Source organism: Echeneis naucrates, chromosome 13 (genome assembly GCF_900963305.1).
Source record: "Echeneis naucrates chromosome 13, fEcheNa1.1, whole genome shotgun sequence".
Taxonomy (NCBI): Eukaryota; Metazoa; Chordata; class Actinopteri; order Carangiformes; family Echeneidae; genus Echeneis; species Echeneis naucrates.
In genome coordinates, this window is record NC_042523.1 from 8,962,000 (window position 1) to 8,983,827 (window position 21,828).

Sequence of the window (21,828 nt, forward strand, 5' to 3'; positions counted from 1 at the left end):
ATTACTGAGTCACTGTTTTGTTGGCTAACAACATAAGACATCCCTGAACCAACTAGTCAGTGACTTTCAGTGGAATTCTCTCTCTTATTATTTCATTCTTTCATTTTGACAACATATATCATGAACATCATCACAATAAGTCATTCATTTTTTTTCCTCGCACCATTTGATCACCAAATATCACACCATAGCTGTAAGAAGTCATTGTTTACTCCAACAACTGCTTGCCAATATCTTCAGAGGAATTTTTTTTCACCTGACTGTGATGCACAAGAAGTCTGTCACATCAAAGAAGAGAGGCCCAAAGTAAGATAAATGTTAAAATGCAGGTACTCATCCATTTCGACTGATACTGTGGTTTTGTTAAAGAAAACCTAGAGGCCCACTGGCTCATTGTTTTTGAGGACCAGCTCATTAAGATCAGATCGACATGCTCTGACTCGGACACACACACTGACTTTGATTTATCAATTCAGATTTCCTTTATACAACCCAAAGGAGAGATAACTTTTCAGTGCATGAAAGAAAATCTCATCTCTGAGGCCATAAATGAGAGGGCTCAGACATCTTGGTGTAAGATAAAATACTATATAGTTGAAGTATCTGACATAATGAAATACAACAAAATCAATATGAAACAATGCAGATTCAATGAAGGGACACCACAGCTGGATGAGACAGAGCAGCAGCTGGAAACCATGAAGAGCCACTGTCCTGAGCCCTTTCCTTGATGACTGCTTATCCTCTCCTGATGCAGCTTTGGCCACTTTCATTATTTTAACATAGGAAAAAACAAGCATGACGCACATGATCAAAAACTGTAATTGATATATAGCTGCCTTCAGATGGTGCTGCCATAAATTAATCATAAATATTTCCACAGAACATAACTGATATTTGGTGTAAAACTTTGGGGATGCAGATCCAAAGAAGGTGGAGAAAATAAAAATAGAGGGCACAGAGCTGAGAGCATGAATGATGAGGATACAGTTAATAGTATTACGTGTGGAGCAGAGCTCTCCATGATGCAGCGGCATACAAACAGCCACATAACGCTCCAGAGTCATTGCTGTCAGAGTCACTGGTGTAACAGTAATATACACAATTACCACAACACAGATAATGACACACAACCAAACATGAATGGGGATATTAAACTGGGCCAAAATACCAAGGACATCAGAAAGGAATAACACCAAACTATCAGATAGTAATGTAACAGCAAATAAGATGTAGCGTGTTGTTGTGTAGAAACACTCTTTTTGAAAAAAGGTTATGATGAGCAACAAGTTGATGAACAGAAATATTATAACCAGGAGCTGGACAGTAATCATATTATCCTTCATCGATACATGCATGGGTTCATTACCAACCAGTGAATTGTTATCAGCCATAAGAGTGTTTTCTAAGCAAACGTAGAGTTTTAGCCACAACAAAATGTCCTTTAAAGAGTCAGTATTCCTTCAATCGATTCCTTGTAAAAAATGTAAAAAGTTCAATTTCATCAGTTTATCAAATCCTACATGCAGTCTCAGGCAGAGCTGTTGTCTTCTGATGTGTGTCCATCCTTCTGAGAGAGGGCTGTGCACGAGGCTTTAAAGTCTAGAGCATCCAAAAATAACTTAAAATGAAAGTTCACCCACCAGTATTGTCATCGTCTCTTAGATCCTGCGTGTTGATTGGCTGTTTACAGTTTGATGGACAAATTACTGCAAACTTTAAAGTGAGCCGATGTTCCGGCTCATTTTATTTAAAATGTAAATAAAACTATTATTATTGTTATTAATGGGACTGGGAATGGGACTTAAAAACTGAGGCCATCAGTCATGAAAGACACTGAGCTGACTTTTTGTGGCGACCCCAAATAGGGAAACGCTGAAAGAACAAGTGACAAACATATACATGCATATATGTTATGAACCGAGATAGACTGGTGACCTGTCCAGGGTGTACTCCGCCCTCACCCAGTGTGAGTTTGGATTGGCTCCTCAATTGTAATATAAAACTGGGTAAAGATGACAAGAATATCAGACATGAATAGTAAGAAACTATCTGATATGAATGTAAGAGCAAATTAAATATAGCATGTAGTTGTGTAGAAGCACTCTTTAGTAAAAAAAGGTTATGGTGAAGAAAAAATTATCTGCCATCTTTGTATTTTCTAAGAAATGGGAGCTTCAGTCACTGCAACAAGTCCTGTAAACTGTAAAAATGTGTTCTTTACACAATTTGATTACTGTCCAACTTTAAGTACCCTTTAAAGTGATATGAAGTTGGATTGTTAATTTTCCCAAATCCTGTTTCTCCACTCCAGCGACTAAAGTTGTCAGCTGAGCTCTAAACCAGGGCCGTGCATGATGATGACTTTATAGACTGCACGTACAACAGTTGGAAACAACGCTGCCGTGACCTCCTGAGTTTAGGTTGTTATTCATCCCAGGTTTTTGTGAGTTAACGGTGACCCTGACCTGTGACTGCGAGAGTATAATCAGTTCAAATAAAAATCACTTAATTTTTGAGTAATAATCTATGTTTTTGTTCAATTTAAAGAGATTACCTCAAAGAATTAATGAGATAGTGTTAACAAGACCTGGTGGTGATTTTTCACTGTGCCAACTTGTTGCTCATCATGAACCTTTTTCAAAAAGAGTGTTTCTACACAAAAACATGTTACGTCAGTTATGTGCAGTGGAGCTGTTAATGAGTGGTGGTGTCCAGTTGATGGAAAACTACAGGCCATAGAAGAATATCCTGTCGTAGAGATGAAGAAGGAGTTGAAGCCTTTTCATGGCCTGCTCAGTTGCTATGGCCACAGTTGTGGTACCTGTGACTGCACTGCTAGATGCTTTGGGAGGCAGGTCTTGGATGTAGTCATTAATCTGCTTGTAGAGGGGCTTGGACCCTCCCCATTATCAAGCAGAGATCCCTGATGTGGTGACCAGATAATATGAGTCACAAACAACACGTGGCCAGAGACAGGGCGCAACAATAAATGCTGATGACGACAGTGCAGTGTGGAGTGAGTTTGACTGTCTACTCAGTAGAGATAAAATCATTATACTGGGAGATTTCAATATTCACGCAGACGTAGAAAGCGACAGCCTTAGTTCTGGGTTTCTTTTCTTAGTAGCCTCAATTGGCTTTTCCCAGCATGTGAATGAACCCACTCACTGCTTCAATCATATCCTTTATCTTGTTCTAACATATGGCCTTGAAATTGGCAAGTTCACACTCTTTCCTCAAAACTCTCTTTTGACTAACCACTAGCTCATTACGTTTGAGTTTACTTTGATTGACTGCACAGGATTGAGGAATAAATTCGGCTTTAGAAGATGTTTATCTGAAGATGCTGTGGCTAAATTTAAAGATAACGTTCGGTCATCATTTGCAGCAATGCCATATCTAAATTCAAATGAGGTTTTCTCCCATACACAGGTTGAAACCTTGTGATTCGAACTAAGGCCACACTGTGTTTAAATCTTGATGATGCTGCCCCTCTCAAAAAGAAAGTCATAAAACAGAGGAGGCTGGCTCCCTGGTACAATTCTCACATTCCTACCTTAAAGCAGACATCAAGGAAATTAGAAAGAATTTGGTGTTCCAGTAACTCAGAAGAGTCTCACAGAGCCTGAAAAGAAAGCTTAAAAACATATAAATAAGCTCTCCACAGTGCTAGAAGTTCATATTACTCAGCACTAATAGAAGAAAACAAAACAAAACAAAACAAAAACAAAACAAAACAAAACAGGTTTCTCTTCAGCACTGTAGCCAGGCTGACACAGAGTCATAGCTCAGTTGAACCAGTGATCCCCTGAGCTTTGAGCAGCGATGACTTTATGGACTTTACAGATAAAACTGTAACAATCAGAGAAAGAATTCATCAGCTCTTACCTCCATTAGACAATAATCTTCTACTGAATACAGCAACTCCTGAATCACCTGCAATGCCTGTTGTACATCTGGAATCATTCTTTCAGTCATTCATCCTAGACCTGATTAATTTTACCTTATCTTTGGGTTATGTACCTCAGACTCTTAAGACCGCAGTCATGAAACTTCAAACGAAAAAGCCAAATATTGTTCCAGATGTTTTGGCCATCTACAGATCAATATTGAACCTTCTGTCCATCTATAAAATCATGGAGAAAGTGGTAGCAAACCACTTACATGACCATCTGCATAGGAACGGCTTGCTTGAAGAGTCAGTCAGGATTTAGAGCCCATAACAGCACAGAAACAGCGCTGGTTCAAGTCTCCAATGATATTCTAATGGCTTCAGATAATGCACCAGCCTTCATACTTCTCCTGTTATATGTTAGTGCTGCATTCAACACCAGAGATGAACGGTGAACTTAGGAGCCAGTTTCTTCGACTCCACCCCCAGTGGTAGGTTCGGGTGGACAGCCATACCTTTTGTCCCACCTGGTAAGGAGGGGGGGTCTGGGAGCGACAGCGATTGGTAGCTGTTGAATACCGTTCTGCTGCCTAAAGGAGTGAGGACCTGGCCTGGCCCCAGTTTTGGCAACAGCGGCGGATGAATGCCTCCACGGATAGACAGAAAGTCTCTTTTTCCTGGGTCGGAAATAATGGAAACAATGAAACCCAGAAGACGGACTGGCGGATGCTCCAATGAGGCGACAGAACTCCCTCCAGAACAGTGAGGTGAACTGGGGCCCTCCGTCTGACACCCTGTCAGTAGGGAGGCCATGTAGTCAGCACACATGTTGACCAGTTTGGGGAGGGGAATGAAGTGAGAAATCTTGCTGAATCGTTCTACCACAGTCAGGATGGTGGTGTGATCTCCAGACCGTTGTAGCCCGGTGACAAAGTCGATGCAGGGCCTCAAGGAGCCGTCCCTCTTGCTGACGAAGAACAACCCTGCACCAGTAAGTGATGAGGACGGATGGATGATCCCAGCAGGCAGGGCTTCGCCAATGTATGTCTCCATGGCCTCTCTTTCAGCGGCAGACAGGGAGGAGAGCCGGCCCTTGGCAGTGTGGTACCGGGAAGAAGTTCGATGGTGCTGTCATACGGCTGATGCGGGGGCAAGGAGGTGGCCCTCGCCTTGCTGAACACCTCTTGAAAACTCATGGTCGTCTGCAGGTACCTTGAAAAGGTCAGAGGTCAAACAGGTGCTGATGTGGGTGTAGGGGCAGTAGGTTGGACCCCGTAGACCAGTCTAGATTTTAGGACGTGGAAACAGACTGTCTCTTGGTGGTTGCCGGACAGGAGCATGGGAATAGCTTTTGTCTGATGAGTGACAGTCCCCAGGAGGTGTACTGCCTGGCACTGGACGAGACAGGAGAACCTGATTGATGCTGCTGATGGGCGAGTTCCTCATCAATCAGGTGATGCCCGGCGGTAGCACAGGAGCCGGAGTCAGAGTCGTGTCAGAGGGGTCAGGGCTGCATCGGCTGCAGATTGTTGAGTCATGACGGTAGCCATCTGTTGAACCTGGACGGCTAGCAAGGTTAGCGCCTGCTCCAGCCCTGAAGCTGTGCCTTGTGCCGCTGGAGCATGTCCTCAACTCGAGCTAGGCAAGAGGTTGGAGAGGAGGTGTCTGCTGGGTCCATGTCTGGCCAGAATTTTTATGACACTGGGTGGTTAGGACCCAAAAGCAGAACACAGTCGGCAATGACTTTAATTGCCAGGGACAGGTAAAGAGCAGGATCTGTAGAGTCAATACCTGGTTCTGAAGTGCCGACAAGGAGAGAGCAGAGGAGCGGTCAGAGACAGGAGGAGTGGTCGAAGCCGGGAGAGCAGTGCGAGAAGGTGGAGGTACTGACAGGGAGCAGGCAGAGGATGAGCCGAGGACAGGCGGACAGGTCAGAACCAGGAGGGCAGACAGAAGCCCAGGACACTGAGGCAGAACTCTTGGTCGGAGACGAAAGGCAGGCAGGTACAACGGGGAGCAGACGTGGAGAGCAGGTCCGGGAACAGGTAGGCAGGGTTGGGAGATCTGACATGTAATCGCTGGAGAGTCTCGCATGGCACAAAGAACAATCTGGCAAGGAGGGAGTGTGGAGTGAGTGTGGAGCTAGTGAATATATACCTGGGTTGATTGTGGGTGATGTGCTGCAGGTGTGCTGATGGCTGAGTGAGAGCAGGTGTGGTGTGAGTAGTGGAAAGGTACTGAGTCCAGGGTGAGAGACAGCAGCAGACTGTGACAGACGTACTTGGTTAAAACTGGCACATGTGTCTCAGACCAAATGGCTATGACCTGTTGGGTTCCCCAGGGGTCAATTCTGGGACCCCTATTGTTTAATCTGTACATGCTTCCATTAGGCCAGCTAATATGCAGTTATAATGTGTCCTACCACAACTATGCAGATGACACTCAGATCTACGTTAGGTTAAAAATCTAGGGATAATTTTAGACTCAGACCTGAACTTTAACAGCCACATTAAATCAATGACATCAGCAGCTTTTTATCATCTGAAAAACACTGGCAGAATCAAAGGAATAGTGTCTAAACCAGATTTGGAGAGAATAATCCATCCAGCAGGTTAGACTACTGTAACGGTCTGCTCACTGGACTCTCTAAACAAGCTGTAAGACAGCTGCAGTACATCCAGAATGCTGCTGCTCGAGTCCTGACTAGAATCAGGAAATACAACCACATTAGTCCAGTGCTCAGGTCTCTGCGCTGGCCTCCTGACGCTCAGAGAATAGACTTTAAAACAGCTCTGCTTGTGTACAAGTGTAACCCTAACCCTAACCCTAACCCTGGTGGTGCCCAGGGTCAGGACTAAACATGGTGAGGCTGCGTTCCAGTTTTATGCTGCTAAAATCTGGAACAGTCTTTCAGAAGATGATTTCAGATTAGCTTTTAATGCATTGAATGATTTTTTTCTTGAATGATTTATGTAATGATTCTATCTGCCTTCTTGTAATTTTTTCTCCATCTGTCAAGCACTTTGAATTACCCTGGGTACGGACGCTAATTGTTGATCCAGTCTCCATGTGTCTGTGTGTGGCAACATTGGATTTCTGTTACTTATTAACTCAATTCAAAAACCAACCAAATATCAGAATCAGATTCAGAAAACTTTGTCAATGTGTCAACGTGACATTGCACAACGAAATTAAGGTGTCAACTTTCAGTGCAGAGGAAGTAATATCAATAGATAAAGATCTAAAAGGGATAAACGTGAAAAGTAAAAAAAAGGAATTTAAAAACATAAATATAAATACAAACACAAGTTATAAGCAATGGGGAGAAGAGCCTGCTAGCTCTTATTGCATGTCACGGTAAAAATAATTGTATTGCACAAAAAAGTAATGGGTATTGCACATCTTATTTATCTAATGAATATGCAGTTCAGCTGTCATAAATATGAAACAAAAAGTTTATCTTGGCTTCCATTTACAGTTTTGAATTTCGGTTGGTTAAGATCACAACATTTTAACGTGAACATTTGGCAAAATATCTTTTAGTAATCTTCCAGCCCGTTACTGTCCAGCTTGCCCGTCATTGGCCTGCTGGCTAGTAAGCTCCAAGTCTGCTCGTCACCACGTAGTCTCCCATTTCCTGAGCCACCAGCCTGTTTCAGACTGCTAACTCTGTCTATCTTCCAATCTCTAAACTCTCTTACTGCCCCAGATGATGAGGCTTGTTTCAGTTCCAACTGCTGCTTGTACACTAACTCACTCACTCATCTTCTACCGCTCACATTGGGTGAGGGCAGAGTACACTGTGGACAGGTCGCCAGTCCATCGCAAGGCCAACATACAGAGACACAACAACAACCGCTCACACTCAGACCTACGGGCAATTTACAGTCAGCATTTAACCCAAACATGATGTCTTTGGACGGTGGGAGGAAACCCACCCAAGCACAGGGAGAGCATGCAAACTCAGCACAGAAAGGCCCCAGGCCGGGAACCAAACCTTCTTATTGTGGGGCAACAACGCTAAACACTATGCTGCCGTGCTGCCCCCTGCTTGTACCGACATCACTTATTTCCAGTGTTCACTTCATGAACAAATTCATATTTTTGGATAAATACATGGTCTACGTCATCAAGCAACCAGTGAACTGCTCTGATCTGTGTTATTACAGAAAAATTAAAAGAACTGAAAGTGTGTGGATTTATTTTTACAAGTGTTGCAAAAAGCCAATTAAAGCAGATTTACTATTGTAATGAGTGGCCAAGTCCTCCGTTTTCAGTGAGATAATGTTCACATATGCAGCTTACAAACCATCCTGTTTGCAAAAAATAGATTTCATTTGATATCGTTATTTATTCTTAACAACATGCAAATAAATTACTTATTATGTAATTATATTAATGTTGACAGTTTGGGACATAAAATGCATTGAACTATTAACTCTTTTACATTTTATGAATAAAAAGCACCAACACCAAAAAACCCAATTTGTTCCATTTTCATTTGATTCCAGCTTCAGGACATTTTGCTGCATTACTCACAGAGTTCACAAACAAGAATCAATATTTTAAGTGTTTCTGAGTGACATGAGTTAAAATGATCTAGTTCTGACAAGAAGAAAAGCAACTCAGCCTCAACAACCTGAACACAGGGACACTTACTGAAGCCACAGAGTGGCCCATCATCACTGATATGTAGTTTTGTTTAAAAAAAAACAAAAAAAAACAAAACACCCTTTTCTGTAAGCAGCAGCCCATTAAGTCCAGTTCCAAATCCAAAGTTGATGAACACTTAAACACAGACTATGACTATAATTTAGTTAAATAGCAGACACAGCTACCAACTGTGATTTATCCAATGTTATTTCCTTTATACAACCCAAAGGAGACATATTTTTTCAGTGCATGAAAGAAAACTTCATCTCTGAGGCCATAAATGAGAGGACTCAAGAATTTTGGTACAAGATAAAATAATATATAGTTGAAATATCTCACATGATAAAACACAACAACATCAATCTGAAGCAATGCAGCTTCTATGAACGAACACCACAGCTGGATAAGACAGAGCAGCAGCTGGAAACCATGAAGAGCCACTGTCCTGAGCCCTTTCCTTGATGACTGCTTATCCTCTCCTGATGCAGCTTTGGCCACTTTCATTATTTTAACATAGGAAATCACAACAGTTATTAGCATGATCAAGAAGTAAAACTGACTTATAGCTGACCTGAGATGCTGTTGCCATAAGTAAATGAAAAGAAACTCCACTGCACATAACTGAAATTGGGTGTAAAATTTTAGGGATGCAGATCCAAAGATGGTGGAGAGAATAACAATGCAGGGCACAGAGCTGAGAGCATGAATGAAGAGGACAATATTTACATTATTACGTGTGGAGCAGAGCTCTCCGTGATGCAGCGGCATACAAACAGCCACATAACGCTCCAGAGTCATTGCTGTCAGAGTCACTGGTGTAACAGTAGTATACACAAGTGTGACAACACAGATAATGACACACAACCAAACCTGAATCACAACATTATAATTGGCCAGCAGAAGGAGGATATCAGATAAGAATAATAACAAACTATCCGACAGTAAAGAAACAGCAAATAAGATGTAACGTGTGGTTGCATAGAAACACTGTTTTTGAAAAAAGGTTGTGATGAGCAACAAGTTGATGCAGAGAAAAATCATTACCAAGACCTGAACAGTGAAAATCTGCTCGTTGCTCTGCTGAACAAGCTCAAAATCCACCAGTGAAGTGTTACCAGCCATAAATGTGTTTTCTAAGCAAAGAAAGATGAGTTTTAGACACAACAAAAAGTCCAATAAAGAGTCAATATCAAAAAGAGATTGCAATAAGACAATGGTGGATTAAATAGTGTTTTCATGAATCCCAATGTGACAGAAAGCAGTAATGACTGCTGAGCTCTGTGCAGCTCAGTGAGACAGCACCGTGCATGATGAGGACTTTAAAGATTAGACTATCCAAAAATAACACCAAATGAAATCTCCCTCACCAATGTCGTCATTGACTCTTACAGCCGTCCGTCTCTGATTGGCTGTCTGTGGTTGGACAGAAACACTGAGCACTGCAGATACCAAAGAAAATACCAAAGAAAATGGTCACTTAAATTTGACAGTTATTCTGAAGTTACCAAAGAATGTTGCCAAAGTTTTCATCTGAGGTTATTGGCCTCAGCATGCCTTAGGTTTAGTTTAAACACCTGCTGACAAGCTTCCTTTAATGATCTGTGTCTCTTTGAGTGGGATTGAATTTGTGTATTCACTAATTTAGACTTGGTTAGTGCTGTCGCCCCACAATAAGAAGGTTGTGGGTTCAGTTCCCGGCCTGGGGCCTTTCTGTGTGGAGTTTGCATGTTCTCCCCGTGTCTGCGTGGGTTTCCTCCCACTGTCCAAAGATATCATGTTTCGGTTAACTGGTGACTCTGAATTTGCCGTAGGTGTGAGTTTGAGCATGGGTGGTTGTTCATCTCTTTTTGTCTTTGTGTGTTGGGCCTGTGATGGACTGGCGACCTGTCCAGGGTGACCCCGCCCCTGGCACGATGTGAGCTGGGATTGGCTCCAGCAGCCCGGAAACAGAAAAGCGATAGAAGATGGATGGATGGGTGGATGGACTAATTTAGACTTGGTTTGAAATACACTTTTTTTCACATTTTCTTGTCTTTTTAAAAGGAGAGAGTTGTAAAGAATGTATGTTGTAAAGATATCAGAAGTTGATCCAGTCTCCATGTGTATGTGTCTCTGTGAGGCAACATTATATTTATGTTACTCATGAACTCAATTCAAAATCAGCCAAATATAGTTCAGCTGTCATAAATATGAAACATAAAATTTATCTTGGCTTCCATTTATAGTTTTGAATTTCAGTTGGGTAAGATCACAACATTTTAACATGAACATTTGGCAAAATATCTTTTAGTAATCTTCCAGCCCGTTACTGTCCAGCTTGCCCGTCATTGGTGTTGTATATGCTGTATATGTGTGTGTGCCTTTAATACAGAGTTGACGACAATGCCATAAAGCAGGTGTTCCAGGTGAGTCACACGTGGTGACCACACGGGCATTATTACCCAGCTCCAAGTTACACAGTAAAGTTCTAGTATTGGATAATAACCTTTGTGTGGACATTGAATCACTTTACATGGTGTCAGATTCACTTGACAGACGCAGCGCTTCAGAAAGATGGCAAAGTTTAATCCTCTGGATAGTTTTGCGTTTGATCGTCCAAATAAATTGGGAGACTGGAAGCAGCGTTTCCAACGCTTTTGTTTGGTGACAGAACTAAGCAGAGAGGATGGAGAAGTTCAGGTCAGTTCCCTGATATATGCTACGGGCCCGAAGGCTGAAAACATTTTCAAGTCATTCGTGTTAGCTGGGGATGATCAAAAGATGTTTGGTAGGAAAAGACGAGTACTTTTTCCCCAAACGGAATGTAATCCACGAGCGCGCCTGTTTCCACCAGAGAGTACAGCGGCCCGGGGAGAAAGTTGAAATGTTTATCAGAGCTCTTTATGATTTATCAGAACACAGATGACTTTAATATGTCACCATTTTATTTAGAGAAAACACAAGAAACTTGTGTGACAAAAAAATGGACCAGACAAACTTTCACCCTGCTCTATGTTCCCTACAGATAATATCCAACTAGGCCAGTGAGTGGTGAACTATCATGTCTTTGGGGTCATCAGGTGGGAACCTCCTTTCATCGTTGTTTCGTCTAGTTAGGCCCACAACACCTCCAGGAGGCTGGACCGTGAACACTGGCGTCCCAGAGTCACCCCCAAATGCCAGCCATCACCACTCCTCACACAAAGACAACTATCTCCAACAGCACGACTATCAACTACTCTAACCTCTCACCAACTGCACCAGTGAAAGCGGGGTGGGGGTACAGACCCTGGTTCGGGTAGGGGGGAGAAATAGAAGAGGTGGAGAGAAAAGTACGGATGGGATACAGACCCTGGTTCGGGTAGGGGGGAGAAATAGAAGAGGTGGAGAGAAAAGTACGGATGGGATACAGACCCTGGTTCGGGTAGAGGGTGCAGGAGGTGGAGGCAATACAAGCTACACTAGCAGATTCAGCAACTAAACTCACCTGAACAGTCCTATACTCAAACAAAACTAACACACCAACCCAGGCCAACTCACCTGGACTAACTGCACGGTGTCAAAGAGGCTCAAACAGGCCACACCCTCCACTTAAATACACTTCCTCTTCCTGGATTTCTTCCTCTGCTTCTCCCTAGAGTCTGTCTATCTGAAGAGCTCGGTCTGCTGGGCCCCCAGCTACTATTACTTCTTCTAACCCAAATCCACTGACTGGATCTTACTGCCTCATCTGTCATTTCCTTCACTATTTTCCTCACCCTCAGTCCGCTTCCTCCTAACTCCTTCAACAAAGCAACAGCAGATCTTGCCCCAAACCCTCTACATCCTACTTCCACTGGACAAATCCTGACCTTCCATCCTCGCTGCTCAGCATCCTTACCTACAGTCAGCTCTATGAAATATACTTTCTTTCTACTCCTAGACCACAAAATTAAATCAGGCCTTAGCTTTGTGTAGGCTATTTCCTGGGGAACAACAAGCTTTCCTCCTAAATCTAACTGCATCTCCCAGTCACTAGCATCCCCCAAGCTGCCTTGCTTCCTTATTATCTTATTAACTTTCTCTCCTTCCTGAACAAAATGTATTGCAACTCTCTTTGTCTTAGACCCTCCTAAAATTGCCTTCCTCCGTATATCTTCAATGCCTGCAGCTAAGCTTTTTAAAACCAGGTTATGTCGCCACGTATATCGGCCTTGTGAGAGACTAATCTTACAACCGGACAAGATGTGTTTTAGAGCTGCAGCACCTGAACACAACGAACATAACGGGTCTCCATTTACCCAGAGTTTTAGGTTCTGGGGAGTTGGCAATACGTCATATGTTGCCCCTATCAAAAATCTAACAGTACTTTCCTCCATACTCCACAGCTCTTTCCAACTAAGCTTTTTCTTCTCTACACCTTCCCAGTTCAACCACTGTCCCTGCTTATCCTGAGCCACTGCCCTCGCACTCCTTAATATTTCCTCCTGTCTACGAACCTGCTCTACAATTAGCTTCCTCTTCTCTTTGGGATCTGCTCTACTCCACACCGGTTTGCCTGGGCCAAGCCCCAAGCCTCCCAGGCCTATCTGTACATTACCCACAATCTCTGTATGCCTAAGAGATGCTTTTGCTTCCTGCACTGCCATTCTATCAACATTTTATCAAGTGCCAACTGAAAACTATTCCAAAGCATTTATTATTTATGCATTTAGATTTTATGGACTTTGAGGATTCTATCCCTTTCTTTCCATATTTTCAGGGCTTTGGTGGCAGTTTAGTAGTTTATATACAGCAATCTCAGTTAAAGCAACATATTAGTAATTTTAAAGGAAATTGTCATTTGAATTTCTAAACAAAAACAAGGACACTGCAGTACTCCATTTGTGTGCAGGGCACAGCTGATGGGGGGCGACATGGTGTTAATTTTCACTGTCCCAGTCTTTAAAGTCAGCATGCGTAGCCCTCCATCTTCAGGCTGCACAGAGCTCAGTGAGCAGCATTCCTCCCAGTTGCAGTAGACAGGATTTTGGAAATTGCTGTGTTCAGTGTACCACAATATCACTTCAGAGAGGAGTGGATAAAAGCTTTGGGTGAATAATCCAGTTTTTGTTTTTGTTAATGACAATTTAAGGGACTTTTTGGGGTGACACAAACTTCTGCGTGCTTGCTTAGAAAACACACTTATGGCAGACAACAATTCTCTTGTTCTTCTTGAATCGCTGCAGCGGCACATAAATTACAAGGTCATTATTGTGCAGCTCCTTGTGATGATTTTTCTCAGCATCAACTTGTCGCTCATTGTAACCTTTTTTCAAAAAGAGTGTTTCTACACAACCGCACGTTATATGCTATTTGCTGTTACATTACTGTCAGATAGTTTGTTGTTATTCATGTCTGATATCGTTCTCATCCTCAACCATTTTCGTATTGCCTTTCAAATGTGGCTGTGCATCATTATCTCTATGGTGGTGTTTCTGTATACTACAGTCACACCAGTGACTCTGACAGCAGTGACTCTGGAGCGTTATGTGGCTGTTTGTATGCCGCTGCATCATGGAGAGCTCTGCTCCACACGTAATACTATTAACTGTATCCTCATCATTCATGCTCTCAGCTCTGTGCCCTCTATTTTTATTTTCTCCACTTTCTTTGGATCTGCATCCCTAAAACTTTACACCCAATATCACATCTGTTCAGTGGAAATATTTATGATTCACTTATGGCAGCAACATCTGAGGTCAGCTATATACCAATTACAGTTTTTGATCATGTGCATCATACTTGTTTTTTCTTATGTTAAAATAATGAAAGTGTCCAAAGCTGCATCAGGAGAGGATAAGCAGTCATCAAGGAAAGGGCTCAGGACAGTGGCTCTTCATGGTTTCCAGCTGCTGCTCTGTCTTATCCAGCTGTGGTTTCCCTTCATTGAAGCTGCTTTGTTCCAGATTAGTTTTAATTTATTTGACAATGTCAGGTATTTTAACTACATATTATGTTATCTTGCACCCAGATGTATGAGTCCTCTCATTTATGGCCTGAGAGATGAGTTTTTTTTTAATTCTCTGAAATACTTTGCCTCATTTGGCTTGTGTAAAAGAGACATTATTTAATATGTTAGAATTTCTCTTCCTTTCAGCATTTATAACAGACGTGGATGATGCTCATGAACAACGTGCCAGTGAACTTCTATCTCTTTTTCCTGAAAACCACAGTCTTGTTTTTACTTTAAGAGATCAGGTCCTATTTCATGTGTTAACATTTAGTGGGCTATTTCACAGCCATCAGTAAAATCTATGTACATAGAGCAGCATAGTGATAGATTGGGGTATGAAATGCAGCACGTGATCAAATTCTCCAGTTAATATCTTTATATTGATGTCATTGAAGTCACAGAGTTATTGGTTTTGGGATTTGAGTCAGTTATTGGCTTCCTGTGTGTAGATATAAACACGTCTTGCATGGATTGAAATGGGCTTTATGGGTGTGTTCACATTATTGTAATAGTAATTGGCATTGATATTGAATCAGATGATTAGCAACTATTCATTACTTTTTTATGAATAGTGCAGAACAGTTGTTTTTTTTTGTTGTGTACGTTGTTGTTTTGTTGTAAGTTTAAGGCAGAACGTGTCTTTGCTTCATGGTCTTACGTTTTGTTTTGATAAATCAGATACTGATGGTCCTATTTAATCTGTAAAAGCTGATGTGTCATCAGTTACAGAATTCAGCCTGCCTTTGTCCTCAATCTGAACCACTGACACAAAGGCTGAGAGGAAATTTAAATCTGTAGTTTCATCTGTATTAAATCTTCTAAAGTCTTCATGATTTAATCGTTTAAGCTCATGTTTTGCTTCCCTCATTAATAGTTTGTATACCGTCATAGTTTTTGAATTGTAGTTTGGAGCTGCATATTAAAGACTTTGGCCTTTTAATGTACTTTCTTTGGAACACCTGGAACCTTTAAAAATAAATGATCTCACCCATCTTTTTTTTGATGTTTTAATAAAATACAAATGAAGCAGAGAATCAGAGCAGGTTACTGATGTCTACAAGAAGTGTTTGGCTAAGCTCTTCCTGTTTGCAGAGCTGTGAATGACCATTCTTCGACAAGATGGTGGTCCCGTCTCAATTAGACAAAAGGTCCAATCTCTGAATGTATATTTATTTATTTATTTAGTGTGAAACAACAATAAACACAAAAAGAACAAATAAAAACAATGACACAATCACAATTAAAAAAGCGTATAAAGGTATCCAATGTTATAACAAAACATAAATAAAAATATGGAAAACAAAAAGGAAAAAGCAGCATCCAGGTAACAGTTTCAGCTCGCCTTTAGAGAAGACTGGTACTGAGAAAGGCCAAGTGCCGATTCTGTTCCTTCTCTTTAATTATTTGCCGTGTTTTTGAGAAGATTCCCTCAGAGGGCATGGATGGTATGGAATTACCATATTTTTCGCACTATAAGATGCACTTAAATCCTTAAATTTAAGGCAGTGCGCCTTATGTATGAAATCTTGCTGTGCTTACTGACCTCGAACCAACTTTATGTGGCACACTGCGCTCAAAAATCTGTCAAAATGTTTTATTGCGACTTTGGTAAGCGACGAAGCCGTTCCACTTGATGGATTGTGGGAGCATTCTCAGATGGCACAGGGGCGTTGTGTTAACGGTGGTCCTTGGTTGGATATGGGTTGACAACGTTAGATAACTAATTATGTAGTGCAAGTTCGACTTACCTGACTGTTGTTTCACTTAATATGTTTTATCATGCACCTTATAAGCCGGTATGTATGAAAATAGACCCATTCATTGATACTGCCACTGGCTGTTCCACCTGCGTGGTGTCAACATGGAAGACTACAAGTACTTTTTGGTCACTGCTTCGCTGGACCAGCAGTCCACACGCCGGGTCATGCAGCAGAAGATATGTCACCTTCAAACAGCTTCTTTTCAGGAGGGACAGCCTATCTGCCTCGGAGAGGGTAGATAGGATCCTTTCCCTACCCAGATTGGGCAACGGCACGACTGTGGATCTCATTCACAAAATGCTGTCACTACTATGATGGGACAAAGGTGGTTCCCTTTTTCTGTGTCATCTCCTGTCTCTGGTGTGCACGGCTCTGGCTAACTCCCATGATCACTATCCCATCCCCCACATACGGGACTTCTCCACGCACCTGGCGGGTACCACTATTTTCTCGAAGATGGACCTGGTGCGCAGGTGAACAGGTTCCCGTGCATGCCGAGGACGTGCCCAAGACCGTGGTGATTGCATTTGGGCTTTTTGAGTTCATGCGTATACCTCTTAGTGTCAGGTTTTGAGTTAATTCTGGTGTTTAGTGTTCTGTCCATGTAATTTCCTGTTTTATTTTGTAGTCCTGGTTCCTTCGTGTTCCCCGTTATGTTACTTCCTGGTTGTGTCCCATGTTGATTGCCTTCCCTGCCCTAATGTGGATCACCTGTGTCTTGTTTAGCACTGTGTATTTAAGTCTAGTTTTCAGCCTAGTCCTTGTCGGATCATTGTCATTTTGTCGTTTGCCCTGTCATTTCATCCTTGCCTTGTCCATGCCCTGCCTTGTTGTTTTGCCCATGCCCTGTAGTTTTGTTCCTGCCTTGTCCGTCCGTTATTAAAGTGTTTTCATCATCACCTACCTGGTTTTCCGGCTCCTGCGTTTGGGTCCTCCCTGCAACGCGCTCGCACCACGTTTCCCGTTGTGAGACTTAGCTTGAAGGGGGCAGCAAAAACCTTCCAGAGGCTGATGGACTATGTGGAGCGTGAACTGGCCTTTGTTTTTATTTATCTGGACGACATATTGGTAGCCAGTCCGTCAGCCAAAGAGCACCTGGCGCACGTGAAACAGGTTTTTCATTGTGATGGACAAATCTGGCCTGATAGTCAACCTGGCCAAGTGTATCTCACAGCCGTGAAGACATTGGAGGAGTTCTTGGGCTTGGTGAATTTCTATAATCGTTTCCTCCCTCATGCTTCCCACCTCCTTCAGCCACTGTATGGAGCCCTGTGGCTTAAGAAGGCAAATGACCCTGTCGACTGGACTTCTGAACGTGTCCAGGCCTTTGAAGGAGCCAAGAGCGCACTCGCTAACGCTGCCCTTCTTGCCTATCCCAAACCCGCTGCACCCATAGCTTTAATTACTGATGCGTCAGACATAGCTGTGGGGGCAGTGGTTGAGCAGCATGTTGCAAATGTCCTCGCCCTTAGAACAATGGGCACCAGTCTCAAACTAGAGGATACAGTGATGCAGGAAGGCAGCCCCACCCTTCTCTGCGATGTCTCCACTGGCCATCCTCGCCCCATTCCAGTGGCCTTCCGTTGAGTTTTCGAGTCGATGCACTCTCTCTCACACCCTGGAGTTCAGGCATCAGTGAAGTTGGTCAGTTCCAAGTTCATCTGGCCTGGCCTCCGTAAAGATGGAGGCATGGACGGCTGTATGTGTGGTGTTCCAGCATGCTAAGGTCCACCAACACACTGAGTTGCCCCTCGAACTGTTTCCCATCCCGGTTAGACACTTTGACCACGTACATGTGGATCACCTTCGCAAGTCTCGACGCACATTCTCACAATGGTGGATCAGACCACCAGGTGGCCGGAGGTTGTCCCTCTGTCCTCCACGACATCCTTGGACATCGCATGTGCGTGTCTGTCCTCCTGAGTAGCCTGTTTTGGTACTCTGTCAGATGTCACCTTGGACAGGAGCCCCCAGTTCATGTCAGAGCTCTGGTCAGCACTTGTGCAATCATTGGGTGTGCAGGTGCACCGCACTACTCTCAGATGGTAACTGGGTGGACCGTTTACCTTGGGTTATGCTCAGGTTGCATTCGGCAGCCAAGGAGGACCTTGATGCTTCGCCTGCTGAGCTGGTTCTTGGCCAGCCACTCCTCATCCCTGGGGAATTTTCACCTGGGGGCTCTGTTCCTCGGCCTCGTCCAGCCATTTATCCTATTTTAGTCAGACAGCAGTCGTGTACTTGGCCCCATTCACCACTGTTTTCTGCGTTTGTTTGTGCCTGCAGAGCTCATGTCGGCTTGGTTTGTTTTTGGAAGACATGATTCTAACCCCCATAAGATGGCCCTTTTTGGGTTCTTGAGACGGGTTCTAAGAGTTTTGTGCTGAACATGGGTGGGTATAGGTGTGAGTTTGTTACACTTGATAGCCTTAAACCAGCGCACTTAGTGGCAGACAAAGTTGTGTTTCCAGCCCAGGTTCCCCGTCGGGGTCGCCCTCCTTCCAGGCCCCCAGCAGTACCTTCACAGGTTCAGCATTCTGCTTCTCAGCCAGCATTGAACTGTTTTTCTCCTGCAGTTTTGGCTGGGACAAGGTGCAGCCCTAATGGCAAGTTGCTCAAGCCCCGAGTGAGAGACTGATTTCTTTTTCCAAGAGTCCCCTCTGGGTATTCAGGGTAGAGGACTGTGTCATGGACACCAGGGGCTCAAGAGTAAAGTTGTTCCTGTTTCAGTTGGTTTTTGGTTGAGAATTCAAAAAGTTAAAACTCGCCTTCGTCTCCTGGTTTTTCCTCCTCCTGCCACAATATTTTCAATACAGAACGAGTAGTTCCAATTCCATTCTACTGTTAACATTGGTTGATGTAGATGTAGACATCATAGAATAGCACTGGCAAAAATAAAATTCAAAAAAGAACAACATCATGTCAATATATTTATTTTTAGACATGGACCAAAAAGACATTTGCTGAATGGACATCATTTTGTTGGAGGTAGGCAAAAATGATAACAGTGCCACATTTCAGTCTGAGCATGGTGTTTTGAACTCTTGAGGTAGGTCACAAAGGTGCAACATTTCAATGTAAACATGTGACAAATGGAAAACTGTTAGCAGCATTTGTTAACGTTACCGTTGTCTGTTTTCCATCATGGTAATGCCAGCTACGGAGCATGAGCAAGAGTGATTTTTGCAGGCAGCCACGGCTCTCGTGTTGTTTTAGAGACACAAATTGTAAAGCCCGATTGCAACGACTCTACAATCGATTCATCTATGGATTCATGGCTGATTCGTATCGATTCAGGAGGCTGCTACCGACGCAACCGTATCTCTCAGTGTAATTTAAATTGTACCAATTGTTTTCCCCTCCGGTGGACGTGGATTTCGGAGAATGACGCGTTGCGCTCTGTCCTATCACAGGACGCCCTGAGGAGGATTTTCCTTCAGCCCGAGCAGGATATTGACTCGTATTACTCATATGGTACTCGTACTCGTCAAAATTGCCATATCTGTACTGGATACTTGTTTCAACCAAGTTTCTGGCTCAACCTATGATAATAATATTTCAAACAGAAAGTTTTTTTGAACATTTAAGAGCTGTATTCTAATACTCCTTAGTAATAGCCAGGTAACATATCAGCCCTTTATTTATTTATATGATTCTCCTGAGGTTCATTTGATTTCTTTATATTGAAAATGATATTTATGTAAAAAGAAAGACCTTTAAAACCAATATTTTCATGGACAAGGAAGCCTAACAAGGTAACCAAGAGGTAAGAAACGAATTGGATGATCAATAATTGTTTTTAGGGTTTTTATGACTGATTATAGAAACAGAAAGCTAACAAAGTTAGCACGTTCATCCCGAGAGTCCCTGATCTCTTGTCTCTCTCACTCTCTCCATCACTGGCTGGCCACACTGATCCTCATGTTTTTGTTGTTTGTTTGTTTGGATAGTTTTTTCTCTTAGTTCATATGTTAATAGGTATGTTTTCTTTTGTGTAAATAACATGATGGAATCTTGTGAGCTGATGGAAGAATGTGTATGAAGAGGCACAGATGATTTTAATGAAAGCATTTATTGAAGATTGATTAGTCAAGAAAATATGTGAGCAGTAAGGGAAACCAGGGACAAAAATTCCCTGAATCAGAAACAAACTAGAACACAAATTTTGCGCTAAAACATTTTCACCAGTTTTCACCAAAAGTGTTTTTCCAGATTTATTTTTTGGATGCTGTCCTGAGATCAAATGTCGACAGTAGGAACCCAAACAAGTATTACTGAGTCACTGTTTTGTTGGCTAACAACATAAGACATCCCTGAACCAACTAGTCAGTGACTTTCAGTGGAATTCTCTCTCTTATTATTTCATTCTTTATTTTGACAACATATATCATGAACATCATCACAACAAGTCATTCATTTTTTTCCTCGCACCATTTGATCACCAAATATCACACCATAGCTGTAAGAAGTCATTGTTTACTCCAACAACTGCTTGCCAATATCTTCAGAGGAATTTTTTTCACCTGACTGTGATGCACAAGAAGTCTGTCACATCAAAGAAGAGAGGCCCAAAGTAAGATAAATGTTAAAATGCAGGTACTCATACATTTTGACTGATACTGTGGTTTTGTTAAAGAAAACCTAGAGGCCCACTGGCTCATTGTTTTTGAGGACCAGCTCATTAAGATCAGATCGACATGCTCTGACTCGGACACACAAACTGACTTTGATTTATCAATTCAGATTTCCTTTATACAACCCAAAGGAGAGATAACTTTTCAGTGCATGAAAGAAAATCTCATCTCTGAGGCCATAAATGAGAGGGCTCAGACATCTTGGTGTAAGATAAAATACTATATAGTTGAAGTATCTCACATTATAAAATACAACAAAATCAATATGAAACAATGCAGATTCAATGAAGGGACACCACAGCTGGATGAGACAGAGCAGCAGCTGGAAACCATGAAGAGCCACTGTCCTGAGCCCTTTCCTTGATGACTGCTTATCCTCTCCTGATGCAGCTTTGGCCACTTTCATTATTTTAACATAGGAAAAAACAAGTATGATGCACATGACCAAAAACTGTAATTGGTATATAGCTGACCTCAGATGTTGCTGCCATAAATTAATCATAAATATTTCCACAGAACATAACTGATATTTGGTGTAAAATTTTAGGGATGCAGATCCAAAGAAAGTGGAGAAAATAAAATAGAGGGCACAGAGCTGAGAGCATGAATGATGAGGATACAGTTAATAGTATTACGTGTGGAGCAGAGCTCTCCATGACGCAGCGGCATACAAACAGCCACATAACGCTCCAGAGTCATTGCTGTCAGAGTCACTGGTGTAACAGTAATATACACAATTACCACAACACAGATAATGACACACAACCAAACATGAATGGGGATATTAAACTGGGTCAAAATAGCAAGGACATCAGAAAGGAATAACACCAAACTATCAGATAGTAATGTAACAGCAAATAAGATGTAGCGTGTTGTTGTGTAGAAACACTCTTTTTGAAAAAAGGTTATGATGAGCAACAAGTTGATAGAGAGAAA

General features: G+C 42.4%; 3 protein-coding genes and 1 pseudogene across 3 annotated transcripts; 1 reads left to right on the forward strand and 3 right to left on the reverse strand.

Annotated features, from left to right (window-relative positions):
* Window positions 1-467: 467 nt before the first annotated feature.
* LOC115053093 (odorant receptor 131-2-like) lies at window positions 468-1,334 on the reverse strand. Its single transcript, XM_029517659.1, has one exon. The coding sequence runs from the start codon at window positions 1,332-1,334 to the stop codon at window positions 468-470; it is 867 nt and encodes a 288-aa protein (XP_029373519.1).
* Window positions 1,335-8,743: 7,409 nt separating this feature from the next.
* On the reverse strand, window positions 8,744-9,670 carry LOC115053094 (odorant receptor 131-2-like). The gene has a single exon (XM_029517660.1). The coding sequence runs from the start codon at window positions 9,668-9,670 to the stop codon at window positions 8,744-8,746; it is 927 nt and encodes a 308-aa protein (XP_029373520.1).
* A 4,022-nt stretch (window positions 9,671-13,692) lies between these two features.
* LOC115053097 (odorant receptor 131-2-like) lies at window positions 13,693-14,619 on the forward strand. The gene has a single exon (XM_029517661.1). It carries the CDS (start codon window positions 13,693-13,695, stop codon window positions 14,617-14,619), a length of 927 nt encoding a protein of 308 aa, XP_029373521.1.
* Window positions 14,620-20,992: 6,373 nt separating this feature from the next.
* Window positions 20,993-21,576, reverse strand: LOC115053099 (odorant receptor 131-2-like; annotated as a pseudogene).
* Between the last annotated feature and the right edge of the window lie 252 nt (window positions 21,577-21,828).